Source organism: Leucoraja erinacea, chromosome 16 (genome assembly GCF_028641065.1).
Source record: "Leucoraja erinacea ecotype New England chromosome 16, Leri_hhj_1, whole genome shotgun sequence".
Lineage (NCBI taxonomy): Eukaryota > Metazoa > Chordata > Chondrichthyes > Rajiformes > Rajidae > Leucoraja > Leucoraja erinaceus.
This window is the reverse complement of record NC_073392.1, coordinates 9,891,167-9,911,088: the sequence shown is the minus strand read 5'-3', so window position 1 is coordinate 9,911,088 and position 19,922 is coordinate 9,891,167. Positions and strand designations below refer to the sequence as shown.

The following is a 19,922-nucleotide window of genomic DNA, read 5'->3' as shown; positions in this document are numbered from 1 at the left end:
CCATTAGCATTGGAGCGCAGTGGCGGACTGGCCAGGGTGTCAGCTTGCCCGATGGCAAGTGGGCCCCTGATGAAGTGGGCCCCCTTTGTCTCCTAGCAACCAATACTGTTGGAGTGTACATGAAGGATTTTGCAGTGGTGAATTACTCCGCCACCCTCACCTTAAAAAAGCTTTTAAACTGAAGATGTGAAAGATTTTGTTATTAGTTGAGTTCTGACAATGCACTTTGGAAGTCCATTGTCAATAGCAATAACATTTCAGATTTGGAATTCCTTTAATAAGCTCTGCTTTAATCTTACTCCATCAAAAGGAAACGTCTGAGAATCTTTTAGCATCAGGATCCAATTTCAGCTACTGAACAAATTGATCTTTTAAAACAAAAGCGTAGGTTAAAATAATGCCATGCAAAACACATTGCAGGAAAACCTATTTAATAACCTGATTCAAAAACTGTGTTGCTGACAATATTTGTAGGAAGGAACTGCAAATACTGGTTTACACCGAAGATAGGCACAAAAAGTAATTCAATGAGTCAGGTAGCATCTCTGGAGAATAGGTGACATTTCGGGTTGAGACTCTTCTTCAGACCCTGACGATATATGTCTACTCAGGAGGCTAAGCTTTTCCTGACATTCATTTCTACTTTTGCCTGGTCTTCCAGGTCTTATTTTAGTATCTGTTCAGCATCAATCACTTTTTCTTTAAAGCTGAAAAATATTTATCTCACAGAATTGTAATGTTGAAGATTTCAATGTGCATTCGTTGGAAGATGTTAGAAGTGATTTTCCCAGCTTGTGGTTTATACTTGACCCTTGGTTTGGGCAAAAATGTTTAGATTCCTTTAAAGAAAAGTAAAGGATAGTTTAGTCTTTCCGAACCTCATTCAGTAACAGCAGGATCCAAGCACAAATTAAGCTTGAGCCATTCAGAGTTTTAATCCAGACATATTTACTACGTATATCAGAATGGGGGTGGCGCAGTGGTAGCGTTGCTGCCTTACAGCGCCAGAGACCCGGGTTTGATCAGGACTACGACTGCTGTCTGTATGGAGTTTGTGCTTTCTCCCTGTGACTGCTTGGGTATTATCCGGCTGCTCCGATTTCCTCCCACACTCCAAAGACATACAGGTATATAAGTGTCGATTGCTCTTTCTAAGCTTTCCCCCAGTCTAGTTTCAGTCAAAAACCACTGAATCAAGCACTTGATCAACTAATCTTTATTTTGACAAAACACAATTACAGTTCCCACCACTGTACCTAACCACCGCGGGTTTGATCCTTGTGTCTGCCTAATTCAAGCCCTCTAGGCCTCGCTCAAGCAGAGACACTCCATAAGGTCACTCAGTCCTAAGTGCTCTCCCAGAAGATCGACACAGAACCTCGTGGCAGCGGACCTTTATAGGTCCCCGGACTTTGAGGGGCCGAACCACATCCAATTACAGATATCGATTAACCCCATACATAATAGACATTTCCCTAACCCAATAATACAGCAGCTAATATATTGTATTCAAACAGGGCGTCTCATGGAAGCAAACATAGCAACATTTACCCTGATCTGCAAGAAAACCAGACAAGGCTCAATACCTCATCCAATCAACACTCAGCAAAGTAGAACTTTGCAACATTATTTACAATTATTTACAAGGTGTATGTCTGGTTTGCAGCCATCCAATCCATTCTATGCATTTTGCACCTAATTGACAGGGTCTGCAGATGTTCTTATTCTTTTCCTGCAGCTTGGATCCAGGCTCTAGACAAACTGGCACAACTCTGCAGCTTGTCCCAATTCCACAGAGAGCACTTTTAAAGTGACCAAATATTAATTGGCTTTGGTAAAATTGTAAATTGTCCCTGTGTAGGATAATGTTAGTGTATGGGGTGATCGCTGGTCTGCGTGCATTCGGTGGTACAGCCTGTTTCCGCGCTGTAACTCTAAAGTCTAAATCAGAATTGTGAAGAGAGAGCGTAAAAGGGTTTCCTTGGAATCGATTGCAGGCTTTGCACATATTTGTACTTTATATATGCTGATGGTTCCTAATGAACATGTAAGAGGTAACAATATTCAAACCATGTATCTAACAAGGCTTCGGTTTGTTAATGTGTAAGAAGGAACTACAGATGCTGGTTTAATCCGAAGATAGACACAAACAGGTGGAATAACTCAGTGGGACAGGCAACACCTCTGGAGAGAAGGAATGGGTGATGTTCCGGGTCTGAAGAAGGGTCTCGACACGAAACGTCACCCATTCTTTCTCTTCAGAGATGCTGCCTGTCCCGCTGAGTTACTGCAGTTTTTTGTGTCTATCTTCATTCAGTTTGTTAATCCCAGTCTTATTTAGTGGAGTACATTCAATAAGGAAGGAATATGTGCTCTAGCTGGGACAAATGGAAACTTCATGTGGGTTTCCTGCCACTTTGCTTTTTGAATCTTCTCGGATGGCAAAATATATCTGTGTTTATTAAATGCCCATATAATTCCCCCATGGTTACATAAATGTGGTTATTCTTATTTCACCAGATGAACCAAATTGTAAAATCCAATAATTTCTAAATCAATTAACTTTTAATGTCATAATTAGAGTCAAGTCCAGAGTGTTTTATTGGCATATGTCCCGAGACAGAACAACAAAATTCTTACTTGCAGCGGCACAACAGATAAGTGAACATATTACTCTGTAAAGCCCATAATAAACAACACAAAAAAAAGTTCAGAATATATTTAAAAAAACTGACAAAATACATAGTGCAAAAATAATGTCCCCAAGTCTATATAGCTCTGAGCTTATTTGGGGGTTATCCTGTTTAACCCTGATGGTTGTAGGGAAGAAGCTGCTCCTGAAGATAGACACAAAAAGCTGCAGTAATCCAGCGGGTCAGGCAACATCTCTGGAGAAAAGAAATAGGTGATGTTTTGGGTCGAGACCCTTCTTCAGAGTCTGAGGTCTTCAGGGTCTGAAGAAAGTTCTCGACCCAAAACGTCACATTCCTTTTCTCCAGAGATGCTGCCTGACCCGCTGGGTTACTGCTGCATTTTGTGTCTATCTTCAGTGTAAACCAGCCTCTGCAGTTCTTTCCCTACACATTTAAGCTGCTCCTGAACCTGGACGTTACAGTTTTCAGGCTCCTATACCTTCCATTGTCCTCAGTTATATTCTCTATCTTTATGTAACTACTTTGTCTGTTTTCACTTTTTATTATGTTTAGGCATTATCCTTTTCTTCGCAAGACCTCTCTGTAGCTTTATAATATGCAGATGTTCTTGATTTCACTGACACAAGATCCAATTCGCTAAGTTGAGTTTAGTTTAGAGACACAGCGCGGAAACAGGCCCTTCAGCCCACTGAGTCCGCGCCGACCAGCGATCCCCGCACATTAACACTATCATACACACATTAGGGACTATTTACATTTACACCAAACCAATTAAACTACAACGTCTTTGAAGGGTGGGAAGAACCTGAAGATCTTGGAACAAACCCACGCAGGTCATGGGGTGAACGTACAAACTCTATACAGACAGCACCCATAGTCAGGATCGAACCTGGGCCCCTGGCGCTGTAAGGCAGTAACTCTTAACACTGCGCCACCGTGCCGCCCAAGGGAAAGATAAGAGATACCACAATCCTCACAGCACAAGAAGGACCGGAGAGCCTTCTCTGCTCAAGCAGTAGGAAGAGTCATGATCATATGCCCTTTTTATTTTACCCTGAGTGGTAATAAAAGCACCATTGAAACATTTTCTTTCCTGACTATAAGGCAATAGAACTTGATGAAAGTTATCTGGTTCATGGCAGTGTGACCTATTAAAGTGGCTCCTGAGAACACTAAATGTCCAATCGGTGATAGGTTATCACTGTACAGCAGCATTGAAATATATTATTTATTCTGTTAGGCTGTTTATTTAAATGTTATTTAGCAAGCGAATAGCAGGCAAACGCTCAGTTCAGAGTAGAGTTCCACCTCTGTGTTATACGGCAACATCAAAATGTAACTCAATGGTGTCGTTCTTTACAGACTTAATGTGAGATCCATTAAAACACTTTGGTCTACAGTTTATTATGTACCTGCCTGCCTGCCTGCCATGCAACTTAAAGTCAGTAGGGACACTATTGTATTCTTCATACACATTTTCCCACTACCTACGGAACTTATAAACAGTGCGCATGCCTGCCAGGCATACATCATGATAGGTGAAGAAACAGAGTGGATTGGGAGAGGAGGTTGTTTAAATCCCAGAAAGGAACTGCAATTGCTGCATTACACCAAAGATAGACACAAAATGCTGGAGTAGCTCAGCGGGATAGGCAGCATCTCTGGAGAAAGAAAAGGAATAGGTGATGTTTTGGGTCGAGAGCTTCAAGGGCCGAATGGCATAATTCTGCTCCTATCACTTATGACCAATGAATGGTTTTATGGCAGAGATAGATAGATTCTTGATTAATGCGGGCGTCAGTGGTCATTGGGAGAGGCAGGAGAATGGCGTTAGGGGTGAGAGATAGATCAGTCACGATTGAACGGCGGAGCAGACTTGATGGGCCGAATGGTCTAATTTAGCTCCCATCACTTATGACCCGCTGAGTTACTCCAGCATTTTGTGTTTATCTTAGGTTGTTTCAAGTGCCTTCTCTGCCTCAGAGGGCGGAGGAGGTCAGTTCTCTGGATGCTTTCAAGAGAGAGTTAGATAGAGCTCTTAAATATATAGCGGAGTCAGGGGATATGGGGAGAAGGCAGGAATGGGGTACTGATTGTGGATGATCACATTGAATGGTGGTGCTGGCACGAAGGGGCAAATGGCCTACTCCTGCACCTATTGGCTGCTGTCTATTGTCTATTGCCTTCTGCAATTATTCTCCAGTCACCACCCAGGATGCTTTGGGGCAATGGCCTGATATGGTCACATGATTCAAATATATTCCCTGACTAGACATAGGGCATAGCTAGGATAGACAGACAGAACCATTTTCTCAGGGTGGAAATGGGGTTGAGTATTTTGTGTCTTATTCATGCACCCTTTAAATGTCTGCCTCAACCACTTCCTCTAGCAGCTCCTTGCCTATACGTACCACCCTCTGTGTGAAAAGGTTGGCCCTTAGGTTCCTATTCAATATTTCCCTCTCACCTTGATTCCCCAACCCTGAGGAAAAGTCTGCAACTGCAGGAGATGTGACATCAGTCTCCAAACCTCCTCCCTCACATCTGTCCAGGAACCTGAGTAGTCCTTCCAAGTTGAGTAGTTCCTCTAACCTCATCTACTGCATTCCATGTTCCAGATGTGGTTCCTTTAAATCGGTAAGACCAATTGTAGACTAGGCGACTGTTTCTCCGAACGTTTGTGCTCGGTCCGCCAAGGCCTGCTGGATCTCCCGATTGCTAACCATTTGAACTCCCCTTCCCATTCCCACACTTACCTTTCTGTCCTGGGCCTCCTCTTGAATAGAGTTTGATCCTACCTAGTCAATCCAAGCTTGGATAGAGTGGATGTGGAGAGAATGTTTTCACTAGTGGGAGAGTCGAGGACTAGTGGCCATAGCCTCAGAGTTAAAGGACGTTCTTTTAGGATGGAGATGAGGAAGAATGTGTTTAGTTAGAGGGTGGTGAATCTGTGGAATTCTTTGCCACAGGAGGCTGTGGACACAGGCAGTGGATATATTTAAGCAGAGATAGACAGATTATTGATTAGTACAGGTGTTATGGTGACAAGGCAGGAGAATAGGGTTAGGAGGGAGAGATAAATCAGCCATGATTGAATGGCAGAGTAGACTTGATGGGCCAAATGGCCTAATTCTGCTCCTATCACATGATCATGATCCTCCATTGCTAGAATGAGGCCACATGCAAACTGGAGGAACAGCCCTTCACATTCTGCTTGGGTAGCTTACAACCTAATGGTATGAACATTGAATTCTCCAATTTTAGGTAATTTTCCTGCAAACCACTCCATCTGCCCCCCCCCCCCCCCCCCCCCCCCCCCCCCCCCCCCCCCCCCCTCGCCCTTTCTTCCCTGTCCCCTCACCTGGATTCATTTCTCCCCTTCCCCCTCCCCTTCATTCAGCTCCTCCCTTCATTCTGTGCAGGCATCTTCAGGGGAAGGACTGATTCACTTGCATTGTTCTAATCTACAGTGTTTTTGGTGTTCACAAAGTCAGTTCAGTTTATTGTCACGTGTACCGAGGTACAGTGAAAAAGCGTGCTATCCAGTCAGCAGAAAGACAATACATGATTACAATCGAGCCATTTACAGTGTGTAGATACAGGATCAGGGAATAACGTCTAGTGCAAGGTAGAGCCAGCAAAGTCCAATCAAGGATAGTCCGAGGGTCACCAAAGAGGTAGATGGTAGTTCAACTCTGCTCTCTAGTTGCGCTAGGATGATTCAGTTGCCAATGCACATTGTAATCCAGACATAGACTGGGTGAACATTGTCCACAGAAGTGGCTCTGCATTCTGCGTGTGGCTCGTAACTAAAGCTTCACCTGCTTACGCCAATCTCTCTTCTGGTGGCTGCAGTGGGAAATGCAACGCAGTGCGACGTGCCTGCAATTAATAATACAGCAGGTGAGACATTGAAGGCAGATTTTCTAAGCTATTGACGTTCCTCTGTCAAGTCTAATTGTGGTAAAGCACGGAATATTATTATCTGAAAATAAAGAACCCTAGCTTGTCACGGCATCATTTCCAGCAATGACTGTTCCTTTTGAAAAACTAATTATTGGTGCAGCAATATGAACATTTTAACATGCCTAATTTTAGAGGATATTTTGGCCTACCACACACATTCAGCTCTTAATAGCAATGAATAAATACCTTACAATAATTCTGACTTTGCTGACTTGTGTCTCTTGCCACCAATTATGACTAAAGCTGGCTGCCATTTGATGCTAAAATTCCACATATTGTTAAAGAAAATGTATGCATTTTATCATAATTGATACAAAGGATAATTGGCTTGACTTTGGAACACTAGGCAATTATCTTCCAGAAGTGTTTGTGAAGAAGCCTCTGTGTGTTATGATTGCTGTGATAAGTCACTGACATAGGGGACTACACTCCTAATTAGTGGGGTAGTCAAGGTTGATTGGAGCTGCGAATAGAAACAGTGCAAATTGGTTAAAAAAAATATTGTGAAAAATGTGGTCAAACTAATAGTGCCCTCCTGTTTAACAATTTCTCATCCCCGTGTGCTCTGCCCTATGTTAAAATTATAGAAAGACAAATATATTAAATAAAACCCATTCCATTAGTTCCACACTGTTTTTGTTCTGTTTGCCCAGTTTCCTCGGTACCATGCTGAACCAATTATGTTGATTTTTTTTCAATAAACTTTAGTAAACATGCCAGCCTCCCCAACAAGCAGATTGCTCAGCCTTTCCTGGGTAATTTGCAAGACGCAGTCCGCAAACGTGTAATTTACATCTGTTTTAACGTGAAATAATTTTGAACATTCCCCGAACAAGGGGAAAAACGAGATTTGTCGAACATGGCACATTAAAATACATAATAAATTCAGCCAACGTGCAGAAACAATGCATGCAGGAATCTGTCTAGACGCTGTCTACCGCGCTAATTGTCGAAACTTGTGAAGCTTAGGAGTAAACTATTTTCAGATTTATGTATATAAAAAAATAAATCAATGAATCTCATTAAATTTTATAATGCAATTGGACTGATGATTGAATTTTAAATGATGCCTTAAAATTTCTTGAGGTCTCTACGGCTTGAATATATTTATATTCTAATCCTTGTTTAAAATGAAATAGAAGGTTCCCCTTTCCCTGAAAAGAAGGAAATTAGGAAATAATTAATTGGGCCATATAAATAATGAGTGATTCGTGCAGAAGCTAATGTGGAATAATCTGGTGCTCCGATTCGGGAATGGTGCCCAATCCCTTGTAAAATCATGGCTTGTTTTTGGAAATTACAGGGACACATTCTTCCTCTGAATGTTGTGTCCACTAAGTGTGCCAGATTGTGCAATGGGCACTTGGAGACCACTTGAGCCTCATTAGGTGATATGTAAATTGTATTTTCCAGTCTTTAAGGCTGGTGCTCTTAAGGCTGGAGGAAATGTGGAGTGATGGTCGGCACAGTGGCACGGCGGTAGAGTTGCTGCCTTTCAGCACCAGAGACCCAGATTTGATCCTGACTATGGGTGCTGCCCATGTGGAGTGTGCACGTTCTCCCCGTGACCATGTGGGTTTTCTCTGGGTGCCCTGGTATCCTCCCACACTCCAAAGATACACAGGTTTGTAGGTTAATTGACTTTGGTAAAATTGTACATTGTCCCTAGTGTGTTGTGTAGGATAGTGCTAGTGTACGGGGGTGATCTCAGGTTGGCATGGACTCGGTTGGCCCTCGGGCCTGTTTCCACGCTGCATCTCTAAACCAAACTAAAATAATGGGATGTTGGGTTAAAAATGCAATAACCACTTTCCCATCAAGTATGATTCCAATGCCAATGTTTCAGATTGACCTCAGGAAGCTTTGTGAGAAAGGAACTATTTAAATACCAGAAGGGATCTTATCAGACCTGTCTATTGAGCAACACATTTTTTACTTATACAAAATGAGCTAAATGAAAGCAATGTTCATGGAACAGGTCCAGGTCTGTCAGATAGAGTCATTGAGTCATAGTCAGAGAGTCATACAGCATGGGGAAAGGCCCACCATGTCCTTGTCGACCAACATGTCCCATCTACACTGGTACCACCTGCCCGTGTTTGGCCCTTATCTCTCTAAACCTGTCCTTACCATGTACCTGTCTAAAACCATGTCCTTACCATGTACCTTTCTTAAATGTTGCAATAGTCCCTGCCTCAACTACCTCCTCCGGCAGCTCGTTCCATACACCCACCATCCTTTGTGTAAAACAATTACCTCTTAGGTTCCTATTGAGTCTTTTTCTCCCCACCTTAAACCTCTGTCCTCTGGAATACTTTTGTTCTCACTTTTATACCACATTTTTATCACTGACCTTGCTTTATGACATTCCACCGTGGACTTAGAACTAAAAATGGCCTTTAGGAAGAAGAGTTTGACAAAAAATGGAAAATAATTAGTTTCCCCTTGTTCATTACCCTCCCTCTACTTCCTCATTTCTTAATTAACAAAATGTATATTTTATCTACATAATATGGGTGGGGGTAACATTGTTCTGTTTATGTGCACAGATTGCACATTGCATAACAAGATGTGCCAGCCAAGTTTCTTTATCTATATAGAACATAGTACAGTGCATGACAGGCACTTTATCCAATAATGTCCATGCCAAACATGGTGCCAAGTTAAAGCAATCTCCTCTGCCTGCAATTGATCCATATCCCTCCATTTCCGGCCTATCTTTGTGCCTTTCTAAAGCCTCTTAAATCCACTCTATGCCCTCTAGTGCAAATCTTATCTGCCTCTACCACCCCCAACCCACACCCTCGGCAACACTTTCCAAGAAGCCACCGCTTGTCCCGCAGATTTAAACTTTGAACTTTGCCCCTCTCACCTTAAAGCTGAGCCCTCTGGTCTTTGACATTTGCACCCTGAGAGAAAGGGTCTGATTGTCTACCCTGTCTATGCTTCTGGTGGTTTTATATAGTTTGATCAGGTTTCCCCTCAGCCTCTGATGTTCCAACGAAAACAATCTGCACTTGTCCAACTTCTTCGACACGTCAATGGAATCTGGTAAGAGGTGCAGGAATAAAGGCGCTATTTTGGGAATGTGCTGGGCAAGTCTGTACAAGTGGACACTCTCTCCGATAAGTAGAAGATTGCATTCCACAAAATGTCCAGCTGGTCTCAGTGGTACCTGTGTCAAACACTTTCACAACCTTATCAACTTCATAAGTTCATAAATGATACTCGTACTAATCAAGAATCTATCTATCTCTGATTTAAAATATCCATTGACTTGGCCTCCACAGCCTTCTGCAGCAAGGAATTCCACAGATTCACCACATGCTGACTTAAGAAATTCCTCCTCATCTCCTTCCTAAAGGTACATCCTTTTAAGTTGAGGTTATGGCCTCTGGTCCTAGACTCTCCCACTAGTGGAATCATCCGCTCCACATCCACACTGGTTTCAATTCCCGTTTAGTTTATTGTCACGTGTACCGAGGTACAGTGAAAAGCTTTTGTTGCGTGCCACCTAGTCAGTAGAAAGACAATACATGATTACAATAGAGCCATTTACAGTGTATAGATACGTGATGAGGGAATAATGTTTAATGCAAGATTAAGCCAGCAAAGCCCAATCAAGGATAGTCCGAGGGTTACCAATGAGGTCGATAGTAGTTTAGCACTGAACTACCCTACACTCAGTTCAGCATTCTACCCAGGCGTTTCACTAGTCGATAAGTTTCAATGAGGACCCCCCCCCCCCAAATCATCCTTTTAAACTCCAGTGAGTACAGGCCCCGTGCCGTCAAACGCTCATCATATGTTAACCCAAACATTCCTGGGATCATTCTCGTAAACCTCCTCTGGGCCCTCTCCAGCACCAGTCCTTCCTCAGATATGGGGCTCGAAATTGCTCATAATGTTCCAAATGCGGTCTGAAGTATTGTAAGAAATTTTGGGCGCCATATCTGAGGAAGCCTTGTGCTGGAGAGGGTCCAAAGGAGGTTTACGAGAATGACCTTGTCTGTGTGCATGCTTTATTGGTGTCTACCAAAGTTGTTGAAAAGTGTTGAAACATTTTTGCCGACGTTTTTGCTGTCGTAGGTTGTCGTAGGTGAATGCCATTAAAATTGGTTCCTGGCAGTCGCCTAAGTGGGACAGGCTCACAAGGCAGCAACTCTACCGCTGTGCCACCGTGCCACCCACTATTTATTTGCTAATTCACTGAAAGTCAAAGCTTCACATGTTAAAGAGGGGGTTGTCGAACGTTCAAAATATTTCCCTTGTGTTTGGTATTGCACTGGCGTTTGCTTCTATCTAGTTTCCTGAGATAGAAACCAGGAACATTTGTAATAATTGAGCCTGTGTGTTCTTTTTAATTTATGATTTGATCTAATTATTGCCTCCAGAACAGTTAGGTGTAACATTCACTCAAGCGAGTGTGTTGAAGTTGCTTGTGTTGTGTTCACGTGCGTGGGGAATTACTTATGCAGAGACTAAAGAGAGCAAATAAAATATTTTTCACTACTTTCTCAATGTTTGTGAGCAGGTGATGAAGTATACCTAAGATAGACACAAAATACTGGAGTAACTCAGCGGGACAGGCCACATCTCTGGATAGAAGGAATGGGTGACGTTTCGTGTCAAGACCCTTCTTCAGACTGAGAGTCATGGGAGAGGGAAGCGAGATATGGAAGGGTAAGGTGTGAACATGAGAGCTCAAAGGGGACTTAGAATAGATCATTGCCAGCTAGAGGAGGCATACAAAGTAAAATTTAATCAGGAGGACTATCAAACTAGTCAGAAAACTAAGATGGGGAGGGGTGGAGAGAGAGGAAAAGTAAGGGTTAGTTGAAGTCAGTATTCATACCCCTGGGTTGTAAGCAACCCAATTATACCTGTTTGGTCACCACAATTTGTTAAACCTAATAAAATAGTATTTGCTCATTTTGCACTGGTAGCAACTGATGTGAGTTTAAATGTATTGTTATTTAGTGGAGCATAGAGTGTATTCCTGCTTTCAGCATCTCAATATGAAATCTCATCCATGGGGGGGGAGGCTATTGTCATTAAATGCAACATGTCCGTCTGTGTGTGACATTGGGCGGCTTTACAAATTGAATGTTTAGAATTGTGGCCGAACATAAATTTGGGAAGTTTTGAAAGTTAATAGTACTTATTGTTTCACATTCATCAGAGTCCTGTAATTTATTAAGTAAATCAGTTATTTCATGCATTTCCTAATGAGCTATTACAGATGGGCTGTCAGTCTCTGTATAACTAATTCTCCATGCATATGAAATCACACATATAAGTTCAACACACACTTGAGTGAATATGATTGTCATTTTAAAAAATAGGTTTTGGCCTGACCTCGCTGTATTAAGATGAAAATAAGATTGCATAAATGGCATTGAGGTTAAACAACATTATGCTGCTTCATTCAACATGCTTCACACGATCAAGGCGTTAGGCCCATCTTAATTGATTTTTTTGAGAAATGGCATGATTTTACATGCATAAACAAATGTAGGCTTGGTCTCAGGATGAAGATTTTGCACAGAGTCTCAACTTCAGTGTTTTTTTGTGCGACTCCCACGCCAGTCCAGTTTGCTTTTTACAGGAAAGAGATTGTGGTTTTTTTTGCTGAAGATAGACACTAAATGCCGGAGTAACTCAGCGGGACAGGCAGCATCTCTGAGTGAAGGAATGGGTGACATTTCATTTCGAGACCCTTCTTCAGACTGACTCACTATCTTCTCAGTTAGACTCATATCCCATGCATTTATTATTTGAGACATCTGAAGAAAGTTCTCGACCTGAAACGTCACCCATTCCTTCCCTCCAGGGATACTGCCTGTAGCATTTTGTGTCTATCTTCGGTGTAAACCAGCATCTGGAGTTCCTTCCTACACATTGTGTTTTTTGCTGCCAGCATTGCATTTTATGGTGCCTGCGAGTGCAGTTCTTCAATCGTGTTCAAGTCTGTGTGTCACTTGAGTGACTTTATGCGCAGTGAAAGAGTTTTTGTTCAGGAGACTGCCAACTGTACGAATCAATGATAATTTGTGGTGGAACTAATCTACAATTGAAATAATAGTTTATTTTTCAAATTCCAGGCTCCTAATGATCACCAGGAGATGAAATTTCCCTTTTGCTTCACACGTGTGGATGATCAGCCGTGATCAGAGTGAATGGCGGTGCTGGCTCGAAGGGCCGAATGGCCTACTCCTGCACTATTTGTCTATTGTCAAAGATGTTTTCAAGAGAGTGAGAACAGGATTACTAAGGCAGTTTTTATGGTCAGATGTGGATGGATCAGGAACTAAACATCAGAATAGGCAAGAGATCTGAATAAGGCAAGATCCTTGCAAACTTCAAATGACCTGCCATCGGCACCTTAGAGTTGACCATTGACCAGAACTGGGGACAACCATATAAGTACCATGGTATTACATTTGCCTACATCGTATACTCTGAAAGCATTTCTTGATCCTGTAGTCTCTACCACCAAGAATAGCAAGGGGGCAATCAGAACCAAATAAGGGCAGCACAGTGGCACAGCGGGCAGAGCTGCTGCCACACAGCACCAGAGACCCATTTGTGAACAAGACCTCGGGTGCTATCTGTATAAAGGTTGTACATTCTCCCTGTGCTCCGGTTTCCTCACACGTATCAAAGACATGTGAGTTGACAGGTTAATTGTCCTCTATAAATTGCCCCTGGTGTGTAGGAAGTGGATGGGAAAGTTAGATAACATAAAACTAATGTGAAAGGCGACTGATGGTCAGCATGGGCTCAGTGGGCCATGTTTCGATGCTGTCACTAAACTAAACTAAACTAAACCAAATCTAACGAAGTGTCTGAAGAAGGGTTTCGGCCCAAAACGTTGCCTATCTCCTTTGCTCCATAGATGCTGCTGCACCTGCTGAGTTTCTCCAGCATTTTTGTGTACCTAACCAAATCATAATTACACACAAAAAGTTGGAGTAACGCAGCGGGACAGGCAGCGTCTCTGGAGAGAAGGAATGGGTGACGTTTTGGGTCGATACCTTTCTTCTGACACGAAACGCACTCATTCCTTCTCTCCAGATATGCTGCCTGTCCCGCTGAGTTACTCCAGCGTTTTGTGTCTATCATCAGTTTCAATCAGCATCTGTAGTTCCTTTCTATGCAGCCAAATCACAGCTGTATGTCACTCTTGAAGTCACACATCACCCTAACTTGGAAATGTATGGCCAATTCTTCATCATGACAGGTTCTAAATTCTAGGCCTACCTTCACAAAGACATTGTACGAGTCTCAGAGGAACTGCAGCGGCTCAAAAAGACAGAGGTGAACAATATAGACATTATCTGCAGGAATTGACAACCCTGATCCTAATAAATAAACATATTTTAAAAATCTCTATAACCAACAATGGCAGTGTCTCTCATATCCTAACCACATGACGTATTTTACAAAAGTGTTTTCCATGGCTCTGTCACGCTGGCGGAAGGCACAGATCGGCTGCTCCCGCGCTGCTTTTCGCCGTCCCCACAGGCTTGCACTCTTGGAAAATCCCACGCATCAACGGCCCGTCGGCCCGCAGACGCATTGAGGGCGTACGCAGCGTTTCGACGGGCATACGCAGCATCTCGACGGGCGTATGCAGCGTTTCAACGTCATACGCAGCGCCTTGACGTCATACACGGCGTCTTGACGTTGTACACAGCGTCTTGACGCCGTATGCCTAGCGCGTTGCGTGATTATGTCAGGCCGCCCCCCCCCCCCTTGCAACCGCGCGTTGCGGGAACAGACCCAACGGGTCTGCACTTGGTCTAGTTTTATAATAAATATTTCGCCCATAGTTATAGTTTTCTCTATTACTCTGTCCATACATTTCGTAAAATATTAAATACTTCCATCAGATCCTATTGCAACTCTTCTGTCCAAGACATCTTATTTACTGGAATCATTGCGATAAATCTCTTCCGCGTCCTCTTCAAAGTCTTTACATCCTTCGTGAAGAACAGTGACTAAAATGGACACCTTAATGGTCTAAGGAGAGTTACAACCTGACGACATTTACCCTGAAGTTAAACATAAAATGCTGGATTAACAGCGGGTCAGTTAGCATCTCTGGAGAAAAAGTATAGGTGACGTTTTGGGTCGAGACCCTTCGTCATCTATCCATTTCATCTACAAAGCTTGGTTTGGGAACAGCTCCATCCAATACCGCAAGATATTGCAGCGAATTGTGGACGCAGCCCAGACCATCACACAAACCAACTTCCCTTCTATTGACTCCATTTATACCTCACACTGTCTTGGCAAGGCCAGCAGCATAATCAATGACGAGTCGCACCCTGACCACCCCCTCTTCTCCCCTCTTCCATCAGGCAAAAGGTATAAATGTGTGAAGCTTCAGATTGAGGGACAGTTTCTTCCCTGCTGTTATCAGGCAACTGAATTATTCTACCACAACCAGAGAGAAGTGCTAAACTACTATCTACCTCTTTGGTGACTCTTTGGACTATCCTTGATTGGAGTTTGCTAGCTTTACCTTGCACTAAAAATTATTCCCTCATCATGTGTCTATACACTGTAACTGGATCGATTGGAATCATGTGTTGTCTTTCTGCTGACTGGTAACATGCAACAAGTGCTTTTTCACTGTACCTTGGTACACGTGACAATGAACTAAACTGAACCTGAACTGCTGAGTTCCTCCAGCACTTTGTGAGTTATTTGATCTGTATTGTGTCAGCAGCTTTTTTTTTCCTCCCCCTCTGTTTCATTTCAGGTGAGACGTTCTCTTCACCAGATAGTAAATCGTCGGATGACGGGCGATGTAACGTTATTAGCGGTGGAGGGGCAGAATACACGAAGGATGCAGCAGTGCGTTCAGTCGGCTCACTCTCACCGTCCAAAAAAGCGCCGAGCGATGACTTTTGGATGGGTTCAGCTTCATCACCGTATTCCATGGACAGTAAGAAAAGTAAATTTGGCTTCCAAACGCCAAGTTCGCAGAGTCATAACACACATACTGAAGGTAGGCCTGTTGGTGGATGAAATGTTAAAAAAACACCAGAATAAACTTGGCGTACGACTGTATTCAAGTCAAATGGAGAATTTGGCTTTGATATTTCACAGTTCCTTGCTCACATCTGCTTAGCTTGTCCTTCCACCCTGCATGCCTGGGATCTTATTCATTAGCATGAAGGAGCATGGCTTCATGCAGGCCAGAGACCTAGGCCGAGACATGGTCATCACATATCTAGGTTATGGACGAATGCCAGGCCAGGTCAGTGGTCTCTGACCCCATGTAATGGAAAGCCAGAGGGTTGTTGTGCCCCTCAATTAGGATAAAGTCAGTTATTGTCAAATTTAAGCTCCAGTGGCTCTGACTATAATGAGGATTGCCTTAACCTGAAACCAATTAATTTTCTCAAAGTACGTCGAAAATTGAACAGTACAGCACAGCAATGGGCCCACAATTACTGTGCTGGACATGATGCCAAGGACAATTCTTATCTGCCTGCACAAGATCCACATCCCTCCGTTGAAATCGTGGTTCAAATTCTACCCACACCGTCCCAAACTGGTAGAATATTGTGGAGGCACAAGGAACTGCAGATGCTTGAATCTTAAGCAAAACACAAAGTGCTGGAGTAACTCAGCGGGTCAGGCAGCATCGGTGCAGGGAATGGATAGGTGACGATTTGGGTCGGGACCATTCTTCAGACTGTCGCCCAGTCTGAAAGAGGGTTCTGACCCGAATCATCATAGAAACATAGAAAATAGGTGCAGGAGTAGGCCATTCGGCCCTTCGAGCCTGCACCGCCATTCAATATGATCATGGCTGATCATCCAACTCAGCATCCTGTACCTGCCTTCTCTCCATACCCCCTGATCCCTTTAGCCACGAGGGCCACATCTAACTCCCTCTTAAATATAGCCAATGAACTGGCCTCAACTACCTTCTGTGGCAGAGAGTTCCAGAGACGCACCACTCTCTGTGTGAAAAATGTTTTTCTCATCTCAGTCCTAAAGGATTTCCCCTTTATCCTTAAACTGTGACCTCTTGTCCTGGACTTCCCCAACATCGGGAACAATCTTCCTGCATCTAGCCTGTCCAACCCCTACATTCCCTCCACAGATGCTGACTGATTCATTGAGTTACCCCAGCACTTTGCACTTTGGTCGACGATAGCAGTTCCCAGTGGAAAATCAAAAGTATAGAGACTTTTAACATGGCTTACTGATTGATTCATTTTGCGCTGCTTTGCATTGCTACCTGAGTTGCTTCTGTCACATGTCCCAATGCACTTCCCAGCTGTCTGTAATGTTTCCATCCTTTCTATTTCACAACAGCTAACTGTGTCTTTATCATCTCATCTTTCTCATCAGATGAATGCGCCTCTCTCATCCTGACCTGTCTGTTTTGCCAGTTTTACGATTTTCTGCTCATGCTACCTCACACATGCGCACATCTCTGGACCCGCACATGTTGCTACGACTGCCACAAATATAGCACTGACGTGAGCAACAGCACCTGTGATTGTAACTGCAAGTGTGATTTTGACTGTGGTCTGTTTGACGCCTGTCAGGAAACCAGTGACTGCTTGGAACTGGCTTTAGAAATTTCTGAAGTTTGTTATCGTTGAACGTTCTCATGGACATGAAATCACTGTCTGGATACCTAGTTGCACACTCCCCTTCTCTCTCTCTCTCTCTACTAGAGCAAGTGCTGTACAACGAGGTCACCGTTGCAAGTTTAAACACTGTGAATTCAAGCATTTTTTTCTGAAAATATCTAAAATAAACCTGTGTTCCAGCTTTGCTTAGTGTTCTAAATTGTCTGTATATATCATATAATAACGCTGTAATGCCAGATCACTTTATTTTCTCTGTCCTCAGCCCTTGGTATGGTTAAGAAAGCCACTGTGGTGAATGACTGTTGGGGTGGCTAATGTCGTGAAACTCTGCTCCAGTGTTAATCCATCTCCAATATCACATCATGTGGATTGAGTATGATGATTGAGTATCATCAGCAACTGTAGACTAGGGAAGACACTGGGTGCTACAGTCTGCAGTCAGAAGAAGGGTCTCGACCCGAAACGCCGCCTATTCCTTTTCTCCAGCGATGCACCCTGACCCGCTGAGTTACTCCAACATTTTGACGTCTATCTTCGGTACAAACCAGCATCTGCAGTTCCTCCCCACACACATAGTCTACACTGTACGGACTGCAAAAGCACGAAGGAAAGTTGTGAAAATTGAGTCAATTGTTCTGAATGTTGTGGTCTTTGCTTTCTTTAATAACCACAAGGGGATAAACCTTTGGCTCCCAACCTTGGCTACAAATTTTGAGTATTTAACAGCATGTTTACAGAAAATGAGACCACCGAGAATGAAGTGGGACCACAAATGGTTTGTGTGTAAATTTGTTGGCAATGCCAAAGAAAGAATATTACTGTGACTTGGCACACGTGACAATAAAGTACCATTCATTCATTCATTCATTCATTCATTTATACTGTATGCCTTGATATCGTATGGATAATTTCTGGTTAGGATATTTCAGATACTTAAGAAGTTAAAGGAAAGTTATTGATAGTTGAGCACTGAATTTCAAAACAGATTTTTTTTAAATATACTGCACTTAAAATTACACAAGGGAATATTTGAGAATTTAGATGTCATTTCATATTAATGTGGCACAAGACATGTAGCGTTTTCAACGGTAAAACTGATGAATAATCATACTTCTCTGACATGTTGATGCAAGTATTCAAGATCTTTGCAAGGAGTTTGGCTGTGTTATCTTATGCATCTTTTTCTTTTATCATCAACTGTATAAATAAAGATATAGATACTATTGAACATTATCACGCGTTTGATGTCTGATTTGCTCTATGGGGCCTGCTATAATACTTGGTATTAGTTTAGTTTAATTTAGAGTAACAATGTGGAAACAGGCTCTTCGACCCACCGAGTCCAGGCCGCCCAGCAACCCGCACACACTAACACTATCCTACACATATTAGGGATAATTTTCCTCATGTGTTTCTCCAACCTTTCTTTAACTGCATCTCTCCTCTTGGTTTCAAACATGTCCCTTAACAGGATTCCAAAAAAGTTAATTTGCAAGTCGAATCGGTAGTAAGGAAGGCAAACCCAATGCTAGCATTTATTTCAACGGGGCTTGTATACAAAAACAGGGATGTAATGCTGAGGCTCTATAAGGCGCTGGTCAGGCCACATTTGGAATATTGTGAGCAATTCTGGGCACCATATCTGAGGAAGGATGTGCTGGCTCTGGAGAGGGTCCATAGGCGGTTTACAAGAATGATCCAGGGAATGAGTGGGTTGACATATCATGAGCATTTGACGGCCCTGGGCCTCTACTCGCTGGAGTCAAGTCAAGAGAGTTTATTGTCATGTGTCCCAGATAGGACAATGACATTCTTGCTTGCTGCAGCACAACAGAGTATTGTAAGCATAAATACAGAACAGTTCAGTGTGTCTATATAGCATAGACCATATTATATATGCACACATAAATGAACAGATGAAGTGCAATAGGCTGTTATAGTTCAGAGTTGGGTTGATGGTGAGTTTAATAGCCTGATGGCTGTGGGGAAGAAGCTGTTCCTGAACCTGGATGTACCAGATTTCAGACTCAGAGGGGGGACCTCAAGGAAACGTATTGAATAGTGAAAGGCTTGGATAGAATGGATGTGGAGAGGATGTTTCCACTAGCAGGAGAGTCTGGGACTCTCGTCTAGGTCATAGCCTCAGAATTACAGGACATTCCTTTAGGAAGGAGATGAGGATGAATGTCTTTAGTCAGAGGGTGGTGAACCTGTGGAAATCTTTGCCACAGAAGGCTGTGGAGGCCATGAGTGGATATTTTTAAGGCAGAGATAGATAGATTAGTGCGGGTGTCAGGGGTTATGGGGAGAAGGCAGGAGAATGGGGTGAAGAGGGAGAGATAGATCAGCCATAATTGAATGGCAGAGTAGACGATGGGCCGAATGGTTTAATTCTGCTCCTATCACATGACATTATGAGAGTAAGTTTGACTTTCTTACTAGTAATCTATTTGGAAATGCTGCCTGACCCACCGAGTTCCTCCAGCACTTTGTGCATCTGCAGTTCCTTCTTTCTACACTCTGTAAATTGTCTTGCTGATTATACTAATTGATCTTCGTGAATTGGAATTGATTAGCTTAGAAAACTGAAGCTTGAATGGTGACAGGTGGATGCTTTAGAGATGTCAAGTTTGCAGAAACGTTCAAAATACTTACAGACTAAATTGCTCACATTTAC

General features: G+C 42.9%; 1 protein-coding gene across 1 annotated transcript in view; it reads left to right on the top strand.

Annotated features, from left to right (window-relative positions):
- Nucleotides 1-18,468, top strand: part of mdfic2 (MyoD family inhibitor domain containing 2) — an 87,641-nt gene extending 69,173 nt beyond the window's left edge. Inside the window, exons 3-4 of the mRNA XM_055647665.1 lie at nucleotides 15,391-15,639; nucleotides 16,998-18,468. Coding sequence (XP_055503640.1) covers nucleotides 15,391-15,639; nucleotides 16,998-17,254 — 506 coding nt within the window. The 3' untranslated portion in view covers nucleotides 17,255-18,468. The remainder of the gene's footprint in view (nucleotides 1-15,390; nucleotides 15,640-16,997) is intronic.
- Nucleotides 18,469-19,922: the final 1,454 nt, after the last annotated feature.